Source organism: Vidua macroura, chromosome 30 (assembly GCF_024509145.1).
Source record: "Vidua macroura isolate BioBank_ID:100142 chromosome 30, ASM2450914v1, whole genome shotgun sequence".
NCBI lineage: Eukaryota > Metazoa > Chordata > Aves > Passeriformes > Viduidae > Vidua > Vidua macroura.
In genome coordinates this window covers 3177999-3197083 of record NC_071600.1, presented here as the reverse complement: position 1 = coordinate 3197083, position 19085 = coordinate 3177999, and the positions used below count along the sequence as shown (strand labels likewise).

The 19085-nt window shown below is 54.7% G+C and overlaps 2 protein-coding genes and 2 pseudogenes across 2 annotated transcripts in view; 1 reads left to right on the top strand and 3 right to left on the bottom strand.

Moving 5' to 3' along the window:
• LOC128820701 (olfactory receptor 14J1-like) overlaps window positions 1-13050 on the bottom strand; it is a 112094-nt gene extending 99044 nt beyond the window's left edge. Inside the window, exon 1 of the mRNA XM_054001516.1 lies at window positions 13023-13050. The gene's annotated coding sequence lies outside the window, so the exon portion shown is untranslated. The remainder of the gene's footprint in view (window positions 1-13022) is intronic.
• Window positions 1-19085, bottom strand: part of LOC128820667 (uncharacterized) — a 2212279-nt pseudogene that overhangs the window by 133614 nt on the left and 2059580 nt on the right.
• Window positions 1-19085, top strand: part of LOC128820669 (uncharacterized) — a 1091286-nt pseudogene that overhangs the window by 13021 nt on the left and 1059180 nt on the right.
• On the bottom strand, window positions 11631-12762 carry LOC128820696 (olfactory receptor 14J1-like). The gene has a single exon (XM_054001510.1). The coding sequence runs from the start codon at window positions 12583-12585 to the stop codon at window positions 11653-11655; it is 933 nt and encodes a 310-aa protein (XP_053857485.1). The 5' UTR covers window positions 12586-12762; the 3' UTR covers window positions 11631-11652.

Genomic DNA, 19085 nt, shown 5'->3' with positions numbered 1-19085 from the left:
AATAGGCTGGAAAAGACCTTGGAGATCATCAAGTCCAACCAATGCCCTAATACCGCCTTGTCACCCAGACATGCCACTAAGTGCCACTGCAGAGGGACAGTGGCTCTGCCACCTCCCCCCTGGCCTGCCCATTCCAATGCCCACTCACCCTTTCTGTGAAGAACTTCTTCCTCTTGTCCAGCCTCAACCTCCCCTGGTGCAGCTCAAGGCTGTGTCTTCTTGTCCTGCCCTCCAGCAGATCCACACTCACACCCAGCTTGGTGTCATCTGCAAATTTGGTGATGGTGGGCTTGATCCCCTCACCCAGATCATCAGTGTGACCCTGCCCTTGCAAGGGAGCGGGACATTCCCATCCCTATGGATCAGGGCTGGCAGCAGCATTTGGAGCATGGACATGGAAATACTGGGAGCGACTGGGAGCACACTGAGGGCTACTGGTAGCAACTGGGAATGCCTGGGAATGATGGGTGCATGCTGGGGGTAACTGGGATGTACTGGGAATGAATGAGATCATCCTGGGGGCAACTGGAACCATACTGGGGCAACTGAAGTGACTGGGAATGAACATGCTGGGGGCAACTGGGATATACTGGGAGTGTCTGGCACCATACTGCATGGGACAACACTGGGAACAGCTGGGACCATGCTGGGGGCAACTGGGGGCAACTGGGAGTGACTGTGTCTATACTGGGGGCCACTGAGGTCATACTGGCAGTGAGCAGGATTGTACTGGGGGTGACTGGGTGCAACTGGGATCATACTGGGTGGAACTGGGATGACACTTAGGAGGACTGGGATCATATTGGGAGTGACCAGGAGCATGCTGAGGGCAGTTTGGACCATGTTGGGAACAACTGGGATATACCTGGAGCAACTGGAACTGAACTAAGGGTGACTCGGAGCAGCTGTGGGTAACTGGAATCATGCTGGAAACAACTGGGAGGAAGTGGGAGTGACTGGGAGCATGATGAGATTAACTGGGATATACTGGGAGAGACTGGGAGTCACTGGGATCATCCTGGGAGGGACTGGAACCACAGCAATGGCCTGGGCTGGGTGATGTGGGGCCTCAGGGAGCACAGGGAGCACCGTGACCCTGCGGGGCCTGATGGAACCAAGGGGACATTGTGACACTCTGGGCCCGGCCTGGCCGTGGGGTGTTTTGGGAGCCCCGGGGTGCCCAGGGCAGCAGAGCAGAGCCCCTGGCTCAGGGGCAGCAGCTCCCCGGGACACCCTGGGCAGGCAGGCGGCAGGGGATGGCCAGGGAGAAGAGGAAGCCAAGGCCCAGCGCCCCAAGGGCGGCACCGGCTGAGGGACGGGGCAGGGGGGGGAAGCCACTGCTGGGACGGTGCCGGGGCTGCCCAGCACTGAGCCAAGGTTGTGTGACATCACAGGGGCTGTGTGACATCACAGGGGGCTGTGTGACATCACAGAGATGGCTGTGTGACATCATAGTTATGGTTGTGTGACATCACAAGGGCTGTGTGACATCACAGGGGCTGTGTGAGGTCACTGGGGAGGTCATTCCACCCCAGCCCCCCCTCACAGTTCCCCCGGAGAAGTCCAACGCTGCTCGTGCACAGCGGGGTCCCCTGTCCCCCCGGGTCCCCCCGCCCCCGGCGCCGCAGCCTCCCCCAGAGGATGTTCCACGAGATCGACCCCAGAGCCTGACACGGGGACGGGGGACGGGGCCGTGGGGGGTGGGACAGGGGGACAGGGACCCCCCGGCAGCGTCCCCGCGTCCCCCAGGGCCAGAGCCTGGGCCAGGGCTCCTTCACCCTGTTACCAATGAGGGCTTGAGAGCGCTGAAAAAATCCCCAGCAAGGGAGCAGCAAAAACCAGATTTAATATTAAGCGACAGCACCACAAAGTTCCTTGGCCAGAGTCACTCTGCTCCTGACTGGACACTTCAGGCACAGCAAGGAAACATAGCAACAACAAAACCAAAGAAAATCCATGCAATCAAGACAAAAATGAAGTGAAAACGGGGGGTATCCTTCCTCTGGAAAAGAACTGTCCTTCTAGACCAGTTGCCAATGGCCAGAATTGGGATTTTACCTTCAACTTTACCTATTGTGAGAGAGCAGAGGAGATTGTTGACTGGAAACATTTCATGTGTGGGGAAAGAAGGGGCAGGTCCAGCCTTGCCCTGCCCTGGAACCCCAGCCCTGCCCTGCCCTGGAACCCCAATCCCCCCAGAGCCTCTATCCCAGCCCAGCAGTGGCTGCCAGTCCCTGGCACAGCACAGGCAATGCTCCACAGCCACCTCTGGAGCCCCAGCCCAGCTCCTGAGTGACCAAATGACCCCAAGTCCCACCTGGGGGAAGGGCCCAGGGACACCAAGGGGTATTTAAGGCTGACCACAAGGCAAGCACACATTTGGACCCTACCTCCCCTTGGAATTTCCATCTGAACACTGCTGGAATCCAGGAGTTGGTAGCTCTGTGTGTGCTCCTCTATATTATTTTTCTCCCTTTCTGTGTCTACTTCTACTTCTGTCCTCTTGCAAATTTTGATTAACTTAAAATTGAATAGGCTTAGAGATTGTGAAGTTATTGGTCAAGTTAATGCTCTGAGAAGTGTTTTTTGTTGACTGAATGTCATATTAAACCTTTTGCCAAAGTTGGTCTGATTTTCTAAAGTTCCCAGTAAAGTCTGTTTTGTTGTTTTGAGCTCCTGAGAATCCCTTGCTGGTATTTCTCCAGTGCATCCAACACAGAGCACACAAACAATTGTAATTCCTTATAAATGTCTCCCTTGAGTGAGTTTTTTAGTGGATGGGGGTCAGGGCTTGTGTGTCCTGCTTGGCACAGCCCAGGCAGGGCTTTCACAGCCCCATCCCACACTCCATTTCCCAGCTGGAGCCGCTGCTGCCTCTGAGTTCTGCTGCCCCAGCCCCAGGGACGCTCTCCTTGTCTGCCCATTCCCCCACGGTCTCTGGGCAGGGATGGCCTCAGTGGGGGCTGCTGAAAGCCTCAGCACCTTGGAGGCTGCTGCTGAATTTTACTGCTCCAGAGGCTTCTTCAGCCTTCAGCTCTTCTGTTCAGGAATTCAGTGCCCCAGGGCTCATTAATGTTCTGAACACCTTTAACAAGCCAAGCTTCTGGGAATAATTTGATTTAAGTTCTCAAATCTTTTGTGGACAATTAAGCACATTTCAGAACTGTATTCAGAGAGAATGTATTATTTTTACAACGACAGTGAGAAAATATGTTTGGTGCTGTTTAAGTTTTTTATTTCCAGTTAATTCATTGATATGTGCAATCTCCAATGGACACTAAATCCAAGAACCTCCTTGGAAGGTTGGAATAGATATGAAAATCAAGACCCTTCATGGCTGACAATCAATCAGACTCTGTCCCTACCCCCACCCCACCATTTCCCCCATCCAAGCCCTGGCACTCAGAGCAGCCTTGTGCAAATCTGAGCTCCCTCCAGCCCAGGCTGCACCTGCAGCTTTCAGCTCCTTGGCTCCAACTCCCACCTGCTTTCCCTGGAGAAGGAGCTGCCTGAGACACAGAGGGATGTTCATTTCTAGTCAGCCAACAAAGCCAAGGGAAGGCACAGCTCCATCAAATGAAAAAGTCATTCTTCTCCCTGGCTGTGCCCTGCCCCTGATCCCCACAGCCTGTCCTGTTTCCTTCATCCCTGCATTGCCAGGGACTCTCTGGGACAAGGCAGCTCTGCTCTGGGGATGGAGGGAGCTCCAAGTGCAGCCACTGGAGTGGGAACCACAACTCATCAGGTTTGTGTCCTTTGATGGACCAGGAACTGGTTAGACTCCGAGGCACAGGAAGGTTTCTCTTCATGGCCAACATAAAAAATGTGAACATGATAACATTTAAGAAACAAGAAAACACTTCCCTCAGCTCTTTGTGACATCCCAGCAATATCTGACATGTCCACCACCCACAAGGGATTGCCATACAGGAAGAATTTTAGACAAAGGAATAGAAAGAGGTGATATAAAGGACAAAAACACAACTAAAATTCTAAAGTGTTATTTCAACTTCTGAAAGACTGGGAAACTCCCTGAAGCTCAAAGCATGAAGCCAATCAAGAGAGATGCATTGCAATGACCAGAGAACAGCTGCAGGAGGAAATGTGGGAGCAACAGGAAGGACCTCGATCCACCTGCTCCAAATGAAGCAATGTCCTTAGACATGGCCATTTAAACAGGAGAGCTGGAAATACCTGAAAAGGGTCAGGAAATATTAGAATGAATGTTGGTGGCAAAGGTAGGGGGGAAGATCAGTATTTCTTCTCCTGCCATCAGTAAAAGAATCCAGGAGATCCAGGAAATTTCTTTTCCTGGCAGGAAAACTGCATTGTCTTTAAAGTACTAAAATGACCCAGGTAATAATGATTTGTTTGCATATTATGAAACCAACAGGTATTAAAACCTGTGCCCCTTTCCAGGCAGACATCAGCTGTGTGCCTATGAACAGGCAGTGCCACTTGTGCCCTGAGGTGCCCAGCTGGGACTGGATCTCTCAGAGAGGAGCTGAGGGAGAGCAGAGCACCTTGCAAGCTGCAGGTCCCTGCCAGCCCCGCAGGGCTCCTGTGCCATCAACATCTGCTCTGCTCCAGGCTGAAACAGGGCCCAGCACGGTGCCGGGATCATCAGAGAGCTGAGGTGTGTGCTGGAATTCCATGCCCTCGCCGTGGCGCAGCAGCCCTGCATTTCCCTGCTCCAGCCTTGGTCTCCAGCACAGCCATGGAGGCTCTTTGGGCTCCTGAGTGTTCCTGCAGCCCCCAAGGGCAGCTGAGCTCTGCCTTTGGCACAGTCAGCCCTGGCCAGCGCAGGCCACGCTCAGCAATTCCTTGTCTGTGCCCGGCCTTGCTGCCAGCCCCGGCAGCGGCTGCGTGGCCCCTTGGTGGCCCTGTGCTGGCCCAGCCATGGTGCCACAGCCCCTGTGCAGGCCCAGCCCAGGACAGGAGCATTGCGGCTGGGAACGGCCCCTGTGCCGTGGTGCCCACGGCAGCCTTGGGGCTCTGTGCCCCATGGCCTCCCTGCTGGGCAGCCTCTGCCAGCTCCTGCCCAGCCCGTGGCACCTGTGGGGCTGCACAGACAGCCCTGCCCCGGGCTCTGCCGGCCTCTGGGCCAGCAGAGAGGCCGGCCAGGGCTGGCCATGGCCGGGAACAGGCCCTGAGCCCCGCAGCAGGATGGAGCTGGGCCACAGCCAAACTCAGCCCAGGCCAAAGCTGGGCTCAGCAGCCAGGGCTGCCAAGGGCTGGGGACAGAGGCTGGCGCTGACAAATGTCCTGGGCCCCCTCCCTGCTGTGTCCATGCCCCCAAGGGCACAGAGCAGCCTCCTCTCTCGGGCACTTGCCTGTTTTCAATGCCTTGCACAGGCGCTGGCCCTGCCCCACAAGGCCTGGGCTGAGTCCTGCCCCTGCACGCTCAGCCAGGCTGAGATGGACACTGATGGTTTCTGGGCCAGGCTCTCGGAGCCCAGCCCAGCTCCCTGCAAGCTCTGCCAGCTGCCCTGAGCTCTGTGCAGCACCAAGGGCCTCTCCCCAGCACAGCCCAGCCGGCTCTGGCCCCACAGCTCTGCTCAGGCCAGGCTGCTCTGGCCACTGGCCCCATGGCCTCAGCCCCTGCCAAGGGCACAGCAGCAGCTGCAGCTCAGCCAGGACTCAGCCCCAGCCATGGGGGAAGGGGCTTGTCCAAGGCACAAGGAGGCTCCCTGGCTGCCCTGCTCCCCTCGGCCTCAGGTGCTGAGAGCTCTGCAGCCCCTGCTGCCATCCCATCTGCCCAGGCCAGCACAAGAGCCCCAGCCTTGGGGCCCTCCAGAGCTGCTCCTGCTCCAGGCCCAGGGCCCATCCCAGAGCTGGGGCAGCCACAAAGCTCTGCCCATTTCTGCTCATTGCTGCTCTGATGGGGATGGATCCTCAGCCCCTTGGAGGTTGCTGATGAATTTTCCTACTCCAGAGGCCTCTTGAGCTCTTCAGTTCAGGAATTCCATGGTAAAAGCTCATAAACATCTGTTCAAAACACCCAAGACTAGAAAAGCCCCTGGGAATAATTCAAGTCCTCAATTCTTTTGTGGTTAATTAGTCAGGTTTCAGAAGTGTATTCCAAGTGAATATACTATATTGAAAACAGTGCAGAGAGAATTGTTCTTTTCCTGTTTAGAGATTGATATCAGCAATGTCCAATTGATATTGACCCCCAGCACCTCCTAATGCAGTTTGAACAGATATGAAAATCAAATCCCTTCATGGCTGACAATCAATCAGACTTTGTCCCTACCCCCTCCCCAGCATTTCCCTCATCCAACCCCTGGCACTCAGAGCAGCTGAGGAATGGAGTCACATCCAGGGCTGTCCCCAGGGCTCAGGATTGGGGCCAGGTCAGTGAAATCTCTTTATTGCTGATCTGGATGAGGCCATCGAGGGCACCCTCAGGCAGTTCCAGGTGAGCCCAGGCTGGGTGGGAGTGTGGCTGTGCTGGAGGGCAGGAAGCTCTGCAGAGGGATCTGGACAGGCTGGAGCCATGGGCCCAGGACAATGGGATGAGGTTCAGCAAGGCCAAGGGCCGGGTCCTGCCCTGGGCTCACAACCACCCCAAATCCCTGGCCCTGCCCTGCCCCTGATCCCCACAGCCTGTCCTGTTTCCTTCATCCATGCATTGCCAGGGACTTTCTGGGACAAGGCAGCTCTGCTCTGGGGATGGAGGGAGCTCCAGGTGCCACCACTGGAGTGAGCACCACAACTCATCAGGTTTGTGTCCTTTGGGGGTCAGGAACTGGTGAGACTCAGAGGCACAGAAAGTTTCTCTTCATGGCCAAGAGTACAGAGTTGAACAGGACACAATTTAAAAACAATCACACTCTTCTCTGAGCTATGTGCAACGTCCCAGCAGTGTCTGAAGAGTCCAGCATCCACAAGTGATTTCCATACTAAAATAGATTTTAGACAAACATGGTTCTGTGATAGATATAAACACAATTAAGTTCTTGTATAAGGATGCCCTTTTTGGAGTGGGGGCAAAACAGCTCAAACAATTCCTGATTTGCAAAGCTGTCAGTGGTGGATGGAGAAGGGAGGTCAGGCTGCTTTTGGTGTTGAGGAAATGCTGAAACCAGCCTGACTCATTTAATCTCCTCCTGGCCTGACTGATCTCCCGTCTTTCCCCTTCCACCCATTGGTTTTTGTCTCCCACCAGGCCCCCGGTGAAGAGCCTGGCTCTGTGTTCTCCATCCCCTCCTCGCTGGCACTGCCAGGCTGGGATGAGGAGCCCCTCAGCCTTCCCTGCTCCGGGCTGGACAAGCCCAGCTCCCTCAGCCTCTGCTCACAGCCCAGGGGCTCCAGCCCCACCTTGGAGGCCCTTCCCTAAGCCTGCTCCAGCTGCCAGACATCTTTCCTTCCCTGGGGAACCCAACCCAGGCCACAGGGACCTGGATAATCCACGGCCTTGATGTCCTGGTCACACAGCCCTGGCCCCTTTTCCCTGTGTCAGGCTCTGGGCTGGATCCTGTGGAACATCCTTTGGTGGAGGCTGTGGCTCCAGGTGGACGGGGGGATAGCGGGGGACAGGGACCCCGCTGGGCATGAACAGCATTGGACTTGTTGGGAGAAACTGTGATGGGGAGCTGGGGCGGGGTGACCAACCCAGTGACCTCACACAGCCCTCCTGGGATGTCACACAGCCCCTCTGGGATGTCACAGCCTGCTCTGGGATGTCACAGCCCATTTTTTAATCTCACACAGCTTGTCTGTGATGCCACAATCCATTCTGTGATGTCACAGAGCTGCCCTGTAATGTCACAGCAAAATCTGTGATGTCACAGTCTGCTCTGTGATGTCACAGAGACAGTCTATGATGCTGTAGCTGCTCGATGACCTCACATACTCCTCTCTGTGATGTCACAGCCCACTCTGTGACCTCATGTCACCAGATAATAAATTGTCTCCACCAGGTGAGCTCACACCTGGAGCTTGTTCTCCAAAACCCCAGGCCTATGGAAACCACACAATGCCCATTGTGTGAGAAGGAGAGCTGGAAGTTCACCAGCCTCAGTGTCCTGCCAGCTCAGCCAGGCCCACGGGAACATTGGGGTCCACGACCACCAGGGACCACCAGAGAGACCCCCAGGACAGAAGAAGGCATGGGGGAATATGTTAATGATTTTGGGGAAATGGTTATCATCTGTGTGTTTAGTCCAGGACAATCAATGAATATGTCTGCAAAATACAGAATATGAACAGAAACTTTCCTGCACTCAGCATGCTCGGCTTTGGGAGGAGCTGTCCCCTGTGCATCTGGCTGAATAAAGAATGCTGCTTCTTAATGCTGCACTGGGGCTAAGGAGTTTTTATTTTTCCAAATTTTTGGTAACTCCCACTCCCAAGGAAAGCTCTGTCTCCTGCTGCTCACAAACAGAGAAGGGCTGGTGGCACAGTGACCATGAAATAATCAAGTTTTCAGTATTCTGTGAAGAAAGGAGGGGCAGCAACAAAACTTCCACACTGGAATTAGGAAGGGTAGACCTGGGTCTATTGAGGATGCAGATTTGGAGAGTAGCGAATCAGGTACTGATTTTTTAAAGTAAACATCCCTTAAAAATAAAGGGGTCCAGGAAGGATGGACACACTTCAAGAAAGTAATCGTAAGGGGGAAGGAGCAGCCTGTCCCTCTGTGCTGAAGTTCAACCAGTGAGGAAAAGGACTGTCCTGGCTGGGCATGGAGCTTTTGTGGGAACTCAGGACAAAAGAGGGTTTGGAAAGGGGAACTCAGGAAGTATTTAGGGATGATGTTAGGTCATGCAGATAGCAGAGTGGTGAAAGCTCAGGTTAGAGCATATCCTGGACACCTCTTTGAGAAATAATAGAAAAATATTTATAAAAAAAGTAATAGCAAAAGGAGAGATAAGGAGAACCTCTACACTTCATTGGATCCAGTGGGGAATAGAGTAAATAAAGATATGGAAGAGGCTGAGCAGCTTAACACTTTCATTTGCCCCAATATTCAATATTAGGACAGGCTGTCCTCAGGATACGAGTTCTCCTGAGCAGGCAGATGGGCACAGGGAGCAGAACAGCCCCCTGTAATCCAGGAGGGAGCAGCTGGTGACCTGCTGAGCCACTCAGATGCTCACAGGTGTATGGGATGGGATGGGATCAATCCTAGGGGGATGAGGGAGCTGGTGGATGAGCTCCCCAAGCTGCTCTCCATCATTTCCCATCAGTCCTGGCTCAGCAGGGAGGTGCCAGAGCACTGGAGGTGCCAGTGTGAGCCCATCCCCAAGAAGGGCTGGAAGGAGGATCTGGGGAACTCCAGGCCTGTCAGCCTGACCTCGGTGCCCGGCAAGGTTCTGGAACAGATCACCTTGAGAGCCATCACAGGGCAGCCACAGGATGGCCGAGGGGTCAGAGCCAGCCAGCGTGGATTTAAGTATCTGCACTGATGATTGGGATGAGGGGATTGAGTCCACCATCAGCAAATCTGCAGATGACACCAAACTGGGTGTGAGTGTTGATCTGCTGGAGGGTAGGAGGGCTCTGCACAGGGCCCTGGACAGGCTGGATCCAGGGCCCAAATCCAACAAGGTGAGGTTTAACAAGTCCAAGTGCCGGGTCCTGCACTTTGGCCACAACAACCCCTGCAGCACTCCAGGCTGGGGACAGAGGGGCTGGAGAGCAGCCAGGCAGAAAGGGACCTGCAGGGAGTGATGGACAGCAGGCTGGACATGAGCCAGCCATGTGCCCTGGTGGCCAAGAAGGCCAATGGCCCCTGGCCTGGATCAGGAATGGTGTGGCCAGCAGGAGCAGGGCAGTGATTCTTCCCCTGTGCTGGGCACTGGTTGGGCAGCACCTCGAGGGCTGTGTCCAGTTCTGGGACCCCCAAATTTAGGAAGGACATGGAGGGGCTGGAGCATGTCCAGAGAAGGGCAACAAGGCTGGTGAGGGCTCTGGAACACAAGTCCTGTGAGGAGCGGCTGAGGGAGCTGGGTTTGTTGATCCTGGAGAAGAGGAGGCTCAGGGGAGACAAGGCGGTGTCAGGGTACAGGTTGGACTTGATGATCGCCAGGGCCTTTTCCAGCATTGCTGATGCTGGGATTGTCTGAAACCACCCTTGGAGCAGTTGCAGGATGAGCCCTGGGCATCCTCTTCAGAAGTTGCAGCAGCCCAGGTCCCTCAGCTTCTCCTCACAGCCCCAAAGCCCATCCTGTCAGTCCTGCAGAGCCTCTGCAGCTCCTCCTCCTTGCCCAGAACAGGGAGCCCCACAGGCAGACACAGCAGCCCAGATGTGCCCCCCTGGCCTGGGCTGCCTCTGGCAAGGGAGCAGCACCAGGCACTGCAGGAGCCTGCAGACAATTCCTGCAGCACTTGTGGGATGATCCTGCTCCCCAAGGGACGTTCCCATGGTGCCAAGGCAGGAACTGGAATGGGGAGTGGGGCCAGAGAGGAAAGGGCAAACAGGGATGGGCTGTGTGCAGGGGAGGGAACAGGGGTGGTCAAGAGGAAGAAATTTGTAGCAGGAAGAATAAAGAAAGCAAAGGTGAAGCCAAGGAAATGCTCAGGGCAGTTTGGGGGTGGCTGCCAGGCAGCCCTGGCTCTGAGCAACAGCGTCTGCAGTGGGACAGGAAAGTCCCAGCTGAAGGGAACAAACTTTCTGGCTGAGTGCAGAGGCCAGGACAAAGCTGAGTGGTTTCCCTGGCGTCCCCCAGCCCTTCCTGGCCCCAGGGGCTGATGGCATTTGTGCTGCCTCAGGTTCATGTCCCCACAGCACCAGCACGGGGGTGCTCCCGCCTGCTGTGTGCAATGCAAACAGGGGCTCCTGAGCCAGCGCTGCCGTGTCTGTGCCTGCAAGGATGCGGCACCTGTGTGAGCTGGGGGAGAGGCCAGGGCTGCAGAGGGGGGATGTTGTTGGCAGCTCCATGAGGACGCTCTGGGACGCTGCCCTGGGCTGTGCAGCGCACTGGGGATGGATCAGCCCCTGCTCTGCTGCTCCTTCCCGTCTCCCCCAGGGCCCTGGCAGAGCAACAGCCGTGCTGTTTGCCCCCAGCCTGCCCACGGCCAGCCTGGGGCTGCTGACGGGGGTTTTCTGTGCTGAGCATTGGCCTGGTCGTGCTCTTGAGAGAGCCTGGGCAAGGAGCCTGGAGCCCCCAGGCCCTGGCCTGAGGCGTCAGCGCTGCCCCAGCAGTGCCCATGGCCTGTCCCTGCTGCAGCCCCGGCACTGCCACCCCCAGGACTGTGCCCGGCCCCGAGAGCACTCAGGCCCTGCAGCAACACCAGGGCCACCAGGGCAGCGGGGCAGGGCCACGGGAGCAGCACTGGCAACACCAAGTGCTGCTGCTGCTGCTGGGCACAGCTGCTGTGCCAGCACTGATCTGCCCCCAGCTCTGCACACTGACATTGCTGCTGCAGCTCCAGAGAAGGCAACAAAAGGGCAGCTCTGCAGAAAACTCTGCTGGGAGATCCTTGAGTTTCCTTGAAAGCCACCGAGAGCGCAGCCCCTCATGGACACAGTCTGTGGCCACTGGAAAGCTGAAGAGAAACAAAATGAGAAATGGCACAAACAATGACATTTCCTTGGGGAGAAGATGAGAAAAATCAAAACAAAGGAAAAAATGCCCACAACCAAAGCAACAAGTATCAAAGATAACTTTTATTGCAAATGATTGGCAGAAATTGGTCAGCAGTTTAATGTTTCTGAAAGCATCCAGTCATCAGTCTCCACACTGCAGCCTTGAGCTCCTGGTTCCTCAGGCTGTAGATGAGGGGGTTCAGGGCTGGAGGCACCACCGAGTACAGAACTGACAGGGCCAGATCCAGGGATGAGGAGGAGATGGAGGGGGGCTTCAGGTGAGCAAACACTGCAGTGCTGGCAAACAGAGAGACCACAACCAGGTGTGGGAGGCAGGTGGAAAAGGCTTTGTGCCGGCCCTGCTCAGAGGGGATCCTCAGCACAGCCCTGAAGATCTGCACATAGGAGAAAACAATGAACACAAAACATCCGAGTCCTAAACAGGCACTAACAGCAATGAGCCCAAGTTCTCTGAGATAGGATTTGGAGCAGGAGAGCTTGAGGATCTGTGGGATATCACAGAAGAACTGGCCCAGGGCATTGCCATGGCACAGGGGCAGGGAAAATGTATTGGCCGTGTGCAGCAGTGAATAGAGAAAGGCACTGGCCCAGGCAGCTGCTGCCATGTGGGCACAAGCTCTGCTGCCCAGGAGGGTCCCGTAGTGCAGGGGTTTGCAGATGGACACGTAGCGGTCGTAGCACATGATGGTCAGGAGGAAATATTCTGCTGAGATGAAAAAGACAAAAAAAAAGAGCTGTGCAGCACATGCTGTGTAGGAGATGGTGCTGGTGCCCCAGAGGGAATTGTGCATGGCTTTGGGGACAGTGGTGCAGATGGAGCCCAGGTCGCTGAGGGCCAGGTTGAGCAGGAAGAAGAACATGGGCGTGTGCAGGTGGTGGCCGCAGGCTACGGCGCTGATGATGAGGCCGTTGCCCAGGAGGGCAGCCAGGGAGATGCCCAGCAAGAGGCAGAAGTGCAGGAGCTGCAGCTGCCGCGTCTCTGCCAGTGCCAGCAGGAGGAAGTGGCTGATGGAGCTGCTGTTGGACATTTGCTGTGGCTGCACATGGGCACCTGTTCATGGAGAAAGGACAGTGAAGAGTTAGAGGAGATAGCTGTAACCAAAATCAAAGCCATTTCCCATACACCCTCCTTTGTAACACACACAGACAGACTTTTGTGTTCCTGAGTTCTGTGTTTTTCTTCATAATCTCCCCTTTATCTGTCCTGTTGTTCTTGGGTATCAGAAATCCTCAACATTTCTGCTGCCTCCAGGGAGAACAGAGCAAATTCTGTGAGGCAAAGTGATGAGTGGAGAGTGAGGGGAGATGGTATGTCATTCCGACTTGTTCAGGGTTTCTTCGGGCTTTAACCTTTCTCTGCAGGAGGATGATCAGCTTCCCACTTTTCCCTAAAAAAACCCCAGGTACTGTTGAGAACAGATGGATCCACAACAGCCCAGCTCCACATTTGTAGCCAAGGACTCACGTTGCTCATTTCACCAACCCAGCAGCATTTTCAGTGTCACAACACCTCTGCCTTTCCCCATCAATCTGATGACTCAGAGATGCGCTAGGACAGGTTTGCATCCTGGATTGGAGCTCCCAGCTTGGACTGAAATCTCAGGGAGACTTCCAAGTGTCCTTCTGATGGCATTGGATGAAGGGAGGTGCAGCTCCTTCCCTGGCTGCACTGCCAGCATTGCCCAGAGCCGGGCCCTGGGGACAGCTGTGTCACCCTGAGCCAGCTGTGCCCCCTGCCAGAGCCCCCAGTGCCAGGCAGCTGCTCCCAGCCCTGTGCTCTGCAGAGGGAACTGGGCCCGGGGCTGCAGAGCTGCCCCACGGCTCTGCTGCAGCTCTGCCTGCACAGGAGGGGCTGCACGCCTTGGAGCTCCGGCCCTGAGGGCAGAGGCTTGGCTGGGGGCACAGGAGGGAGGGGGCTTGTTCAGAGGGAGGGGGTGCATTGCAGGGGATCCTCTGCACATCTCTAAACTCTCCCTGCCACAGCATTTCTGGCTTTTGTTTTCTCTCCTTCCCTGATCTTCTCTCTGCTTCCTGGAGATTTTCCTCCTGCAGGTGTTTCCCTGTGCCTGATCTCTCTGTGCCAGCACTCACAGACCCCAAATCTCTGTGCCCTCTCCTTGGCCTGACAGAACCCTGCCTGTTTGCAGGACACTGGCTGGGGGCAGGTTCTGTTTGCAGCTTGGAGAAAGGAGAGCTCAGACTGAGCCTGATGGCTCCAGCAAAGGTGATGCTGCTGCTGTCCATGGGCAGAGTGGCTGAACGCACATTAGTGATCTCCTCTGAACCTACTGATCACTAAAAGTAACAGTTCTCATATCTCAAGCACTTGACAAAATGCATAATTAATAATTCATGATCATCCTTTAAGATTCATCTCTCCATCACTGCCATTCTCCAATAGTGGGAAACTGAATACAAAGTCTTTGGGAATTTCCTCATTTTTATCAAAACCCTTGTCTTGGGAATATTCTATGACTGATCAGAACCCCTCAGCATGTCAGAGCTTCATGAGCATTTCACCTGCCCTGCACCAGAAATACTCAGAGTTGTACTCACAGGGTCTGTGGGCATTGGGATGTTCCAGCTTGAGGAGATCACTGCAGGAGCTGCAGCTGCATTGTCCTGCAGCCAGAGGTTCCTGTGCCAAGGGCTGGCAGTGATTCTGCCCCAGGCACTTCTCAGCACCTTCCCAGCCCTGACTGATTGAAGCTCTCTGTGCCTCTGGGCTGTGCCCGCGCTGGCTGCAGGCAGTGCCCCAGCCCTGCTGGGCTGGGAGAAGAGCTGCTCATCCAGAGAAATGTGCTTTTGAAGCTCTGCTTGGTTACCAGCATCACCCTCTGTGCCAGGAGCCCGGCCCAGCTCAGCAGCACAGACACAGCACAAGGACTTGAATGAGCCTCTGGGGCTTTGTGCTCAGGCCCTGAACATCAGGCCCTGAGAGGCAGCTGCAGAAACCTCTCCAGAGCTCCAAGTCAGAATCCAACTCCAAAGTTTCTTTGACTTTTAATGGGTCCCACTGAGGGACACGACTGAGAAAGTGTCCCCAGGCCCCAGGCAGAGCAGAGAACTGGAGGCACTGATGACAGGTGGGGACAAAGAAAAGCCAAGTCTTGGTGGCCTGGGGCACAGCAGGGTCTGTGCCACCAAGGGCTGTCAGGAGACACCTTGTCCTGAGGCCCTGGGGCCTCCTGGCACAGCCCCAGCCAGGCTGGGCACTGTCAGCCCCTTGTCCTGCCCTCAGCATCCCCCCCTAGCCCACATCCCAGTGGCCTCAAGGATCTGCTGGAAGGAGTCCCTGGGGAGCCTTGCTCAGGAATGGCCCTGGGGGCTCCACAATGCTCCCAGGCACTGCAGGTTTTTCAAAGGACTTTGGCTTTGGCTTTTGCCTTGCAGTCTCTGAGAGCTTTCTGCAATCATGGCCTCCAATTATCTGCTGTAATTAGTCCCTGGAGAGGCTTGGTCAGCAACAACACTCAGTGGGGCTCATTAATGCTTCAAGGTACTTCAGTTCTTTTAAGGCACTTGGTGTTTCCCTTTGGATACAGACTCTGTGAGAGGTTTGTGCAATCATGGCCCCAATTATCTGCTTTAACGAGTCCCTTGAGAGCTTTGTACTGACACTCAGTGGGGCTCATTAATGCTTTGAGATACTCTAGGTTTTTGAAGTACTTTGGATTTTCCTTTCCACATTGAGAGGTTTTTTTGCCATTTTGAGTCTCTGAGAGGTTTTTGTGCCATCCTGGCCTCCAATTCTCTCCTCCAGGGAGTCCATGAGGAGCCTGTGTTGGGGATGGACCTCAGTGGGTCCCATTCATGCTTTGAGACACTTTGGGCTTTTCTTCTGCCTTGGACTCCTGGAAAGGTTTGTGCAATCTCCTGTCAGGCCCTGAGGTTCCAGGGCTCAGCTCCAAATGCACCACGGGGCTCATTAGGATCAAGCAAGTCCTGACAAACCATGGCTCTGCCTTGATTTCCCTCTGGTCTGGGGCAGATCATCAGGAAGTTTTCTGTAGTGGTTTTGGTTCACCAATTTGAGATTTCTCAGCCAATGCATCAATTAGTGTGGTGGGTTCAGTGCTGGCTAATTACCAGTGCACCCACTAGAATATACTTACTCATTTCCTGCTCTGAGATAGGATTAGGAGAAAGGCAAAGTAGGCTCAAAACTTTAAAAAGGTTTATAATAGTAACTAAAAGAAAGAGTAATAAGAATCGGAACAAAACTTTCAGAACACTTCCTCTCTCCATACAACCTGACAATGTAAAGAGAGAAAGCCTATCAGTTTGCCACCACTAGAATAGTCTTTCTTCACTTGACTTAGGGAGAGAAGTTCCTCTTGTTAATATTATGGCAACTTCTCCACAAGAAAACAGTTCTCTCATGGCTTTTCAGTTCTTCCAGTAGCAGCTGCCTGAAAAAATCTGCAATTGTGAAGTCCCTCCCATTTTTTCACAGCTTTTCCCACAGCTGTGTTTCTGGGCCATGTCAGCTTATGGGGTATTGGTTTAAAGATGAGCTGTTTAAGAGCAAAGGTTTTCTTCATCTGTTTCTGAAATCATCTTCATCTCTGGGAACAGAGGTCTTCTTCTTCTCTCCCTGAGGGCACAGGGTCTCATCACTCTCCTCCCTTTCTCTGTTCAAACTTCTCATGGGATCACAGCAACTTCAACATTTGCTTACTTTAGCATGGAGGTCTTTGCTGAACAAGTCATCTCCCCCTACTTTTCAATGCATTATAGGGAAAAAGAGAGTCTGATGTATCAATTCCATCCTTCTCCATAGTTTTACCAGAGGATTTCAACCCCAAGGTCAAGGCATCTCCTCATCCCTCCCATCTGGGACTCAACTTCCTCTTCACTGACCTTGGTGTCTTCACGTTGCTCCTGTGTGTGCCTGCACTTTGTCCTTTTCTCTCCCTGGAGGGAGGATGGAAGCACGGGAAGAGTCAATATCTGAGGCGGGGCCTGCAGATGGTTGCGTGAGCCCGGCCGGGCTGGGTCCTTGCGGCCGGAGCTGTTTTCCCATGGAGGTTTGTGCAGCGGCTGCGCTGGGGCTGTGTCAGGCTGGGCGGCGCTGGGGGCAGGGCCAGGATCTCAGCAGCCAGGCCAGAGCAGAGCAGCAGCACAGCCGGGGCCGATGGCTTCTCCTGGCCCTGCCCGCTGGTTGCGGGCCAAGCCCAAGGGCGGCAGAAGCTTGGCCGAGCCGGCCCGGCCCGGGGCTGCTCCTGGGGCCCGGCGGATCCTGGCTGGGCCCGGGCTGGCGGCGGGGCAGGGCTCGGCAGCGGCCAGATGTCAGCAAGCGCAGCCACGGCCCGGCCCGGCCTCGGCCCCGCGGCCTCCCCTCCCCTGCCCGGCAGCCGATGGGGCCTGGCGGGCTCCCTGGGAAGGGGCCCGGCCCCACGGCAGGAGCCGCCCGGCCCGCCCCGGCCCAGACGGGGGCTGGCCTGGCCTTGGCACCTCTGTGCTGGCCAGAAGGGAAAGAGACCCAGCCAGGCTTTCTTATGTTTAACATGTGCCTTTACAGAGGCGTTCCTTAGTTCCTTAAGTTTAACAGATTGTCAATTCTCAAAGCTAATTACTGATTGGTTTTTGTCAGACACGGAGGAAACTGCTAGCAGCTTCTCTCAGGACATCACTTCCATGATGCAAAACCACCACAACAGCACAGAGCACAGAGCTCCTTTGTCCATATGTAGTGGTCATGTGCCTGAGGCCTCAAAATCCCACCTTGGGAGATCTCTGGGCCCTCTGCAAACTGTTTTCAAATGAAAACATTCAGCTCATTGAAAATCACCAGAGGACAGAGCCAGACTGATCTGTCTGTCCTGACTACTTTTGTCTGGGAACAATCAGTGGATATATGGAATTTGGTAGGTCAAATTTTAATTTTGGCCATGGTCCCTGGACTTGAAAGCTAGGTCTTTGCCATAGCAAGGAATGAACAGAGCCCCAGTGTTTCAGGGGCAGATGAGAGGTGACCACCAGAGGACAAGGCTGGCCAGAGCTGGCAGGTTTTGTTCTGAGAGATACCCTTAATAATAGGGAATGTTTTAGGGAGGATCCCAATTTTGGCAATGGGTATCTGAAAAGACGGACATTTCTTTCCCATAGCAAGGAAAGCACGGAGCCCCAGTGCTCCAGGAGCTGATGAGAGGCAGCCCTTGGCATTCCAAGATCAGCCAGACCTGTCAGGTGGCCCCTGGGAGGCCAAGCCAGCCAGACCTGTTCCATGTTCCCTCAGTTCCATGGGGCCCCACAGTGTCCCAATGGTCCCTTGCTCCCAGGAGGCCCTGAGGTGTCACAATGCCCCCTTGGTGACACGAGGCCCTGAAGGTTCCATCAGCCCCACAGGGTCATGATGGTCTCTGGGTCCATGAAGCCCCGCTGTGTCACCATGGCCCCTTGGTTCCATGGGCTCCCGTGGTGCCACAATGATCCCCTTGGTTCCATGAGGTCCCCACAGTGTCACAGGGATCTCCATGGGAAGGAAAGAACCGAGCCCCAGTGTGGCAGGGGTTCCATGGGCTCCCGTGGTGCCACAATGATCCCCTTGGTACCATGAGGTCCCCACAGTGTCACAGGGATCTCCATGGGAAGGAAAGAACCGAGCCCCAGTGTGGCAGGGGCAGCCACCAGAGGCCAAGGCCAGCCAGATTTGACGGTACTGGCAGATTTTGGCTGGGAGCAACCCTTGGATATAGGGAATTTTAGAGGTGGAATCCCAATTTCAGACATAGGTACCCAGAGGAGAAGGATGGTTCTTTTCCAAGGAAGGAAAGCACAGAACACTGGTGTTTGAGGGGCAGATGAAGGGCGGCCACCGGAGGCCAAGGCCAGGCAGACCTCTCTGTCCTGGTAGCTTTTGTCTGAAAGCAACCCTTGGATGTAGTGAATTTGGGAGGTGGAACCCCAGTTTCACCTATTTCTGTGTGGATAAGAAGGATGGTTCTTTTCCATAGCAAGGAAAGCACTGAACCCAAGTGTTTCAAAAGTAAAAGATGAGAGATGGGGTTCTTGGGAGGCTGAGCCAGCCAGACCTGTTTGTCCTGGCAGCTTTTATCATGGAGGAATCCTTGGATATAAGGAATATGGGAGGAGGAATCTCAGTTTTGACCACAATGATCCTCTTGAGAAGAAGGACAGTATCCATAGGAAGGAAAGCATCAAGCCCCAGTGGCAGGTGAGAGGCAGCCCCCAAGAGGCCAAGGGCAGCCAGACCTGTCTGTCCTGGCTGCTTTTAATGGGGAGCAATCCTTGGCTGTATGGAGTTTTAGAGGTGGAATCCCAGTTTTGGCCATTGGCACCTGGTCAGGATGGATGTTTTTGTCCTATACAAAGAAAAGCACAAAATCCAAGTGTTCTGGAAGAAGATGAGAGGTGGCCACCCTTAGGCCAAGCCAGCTAGACCTGTCTGTCCTTTCATCTAGGGGCTATCCATGAACACAGGGCATTTTGGAGGTGGAATCTCAATTTTGGCCATGGGCACCTGGACAGGAAGAGGAAAGCACAGAGCCCCAGTGTTCCAGAG

Coding starts and splice junctions, on each gene's coding strand:
- LOC128820696 (XM_054001510.1), bottom strand. CDS start 12,585: ATGTCCAACAGCAGCTCCATCAGCCACTTCCTCCTGCTGGCACTGGCA.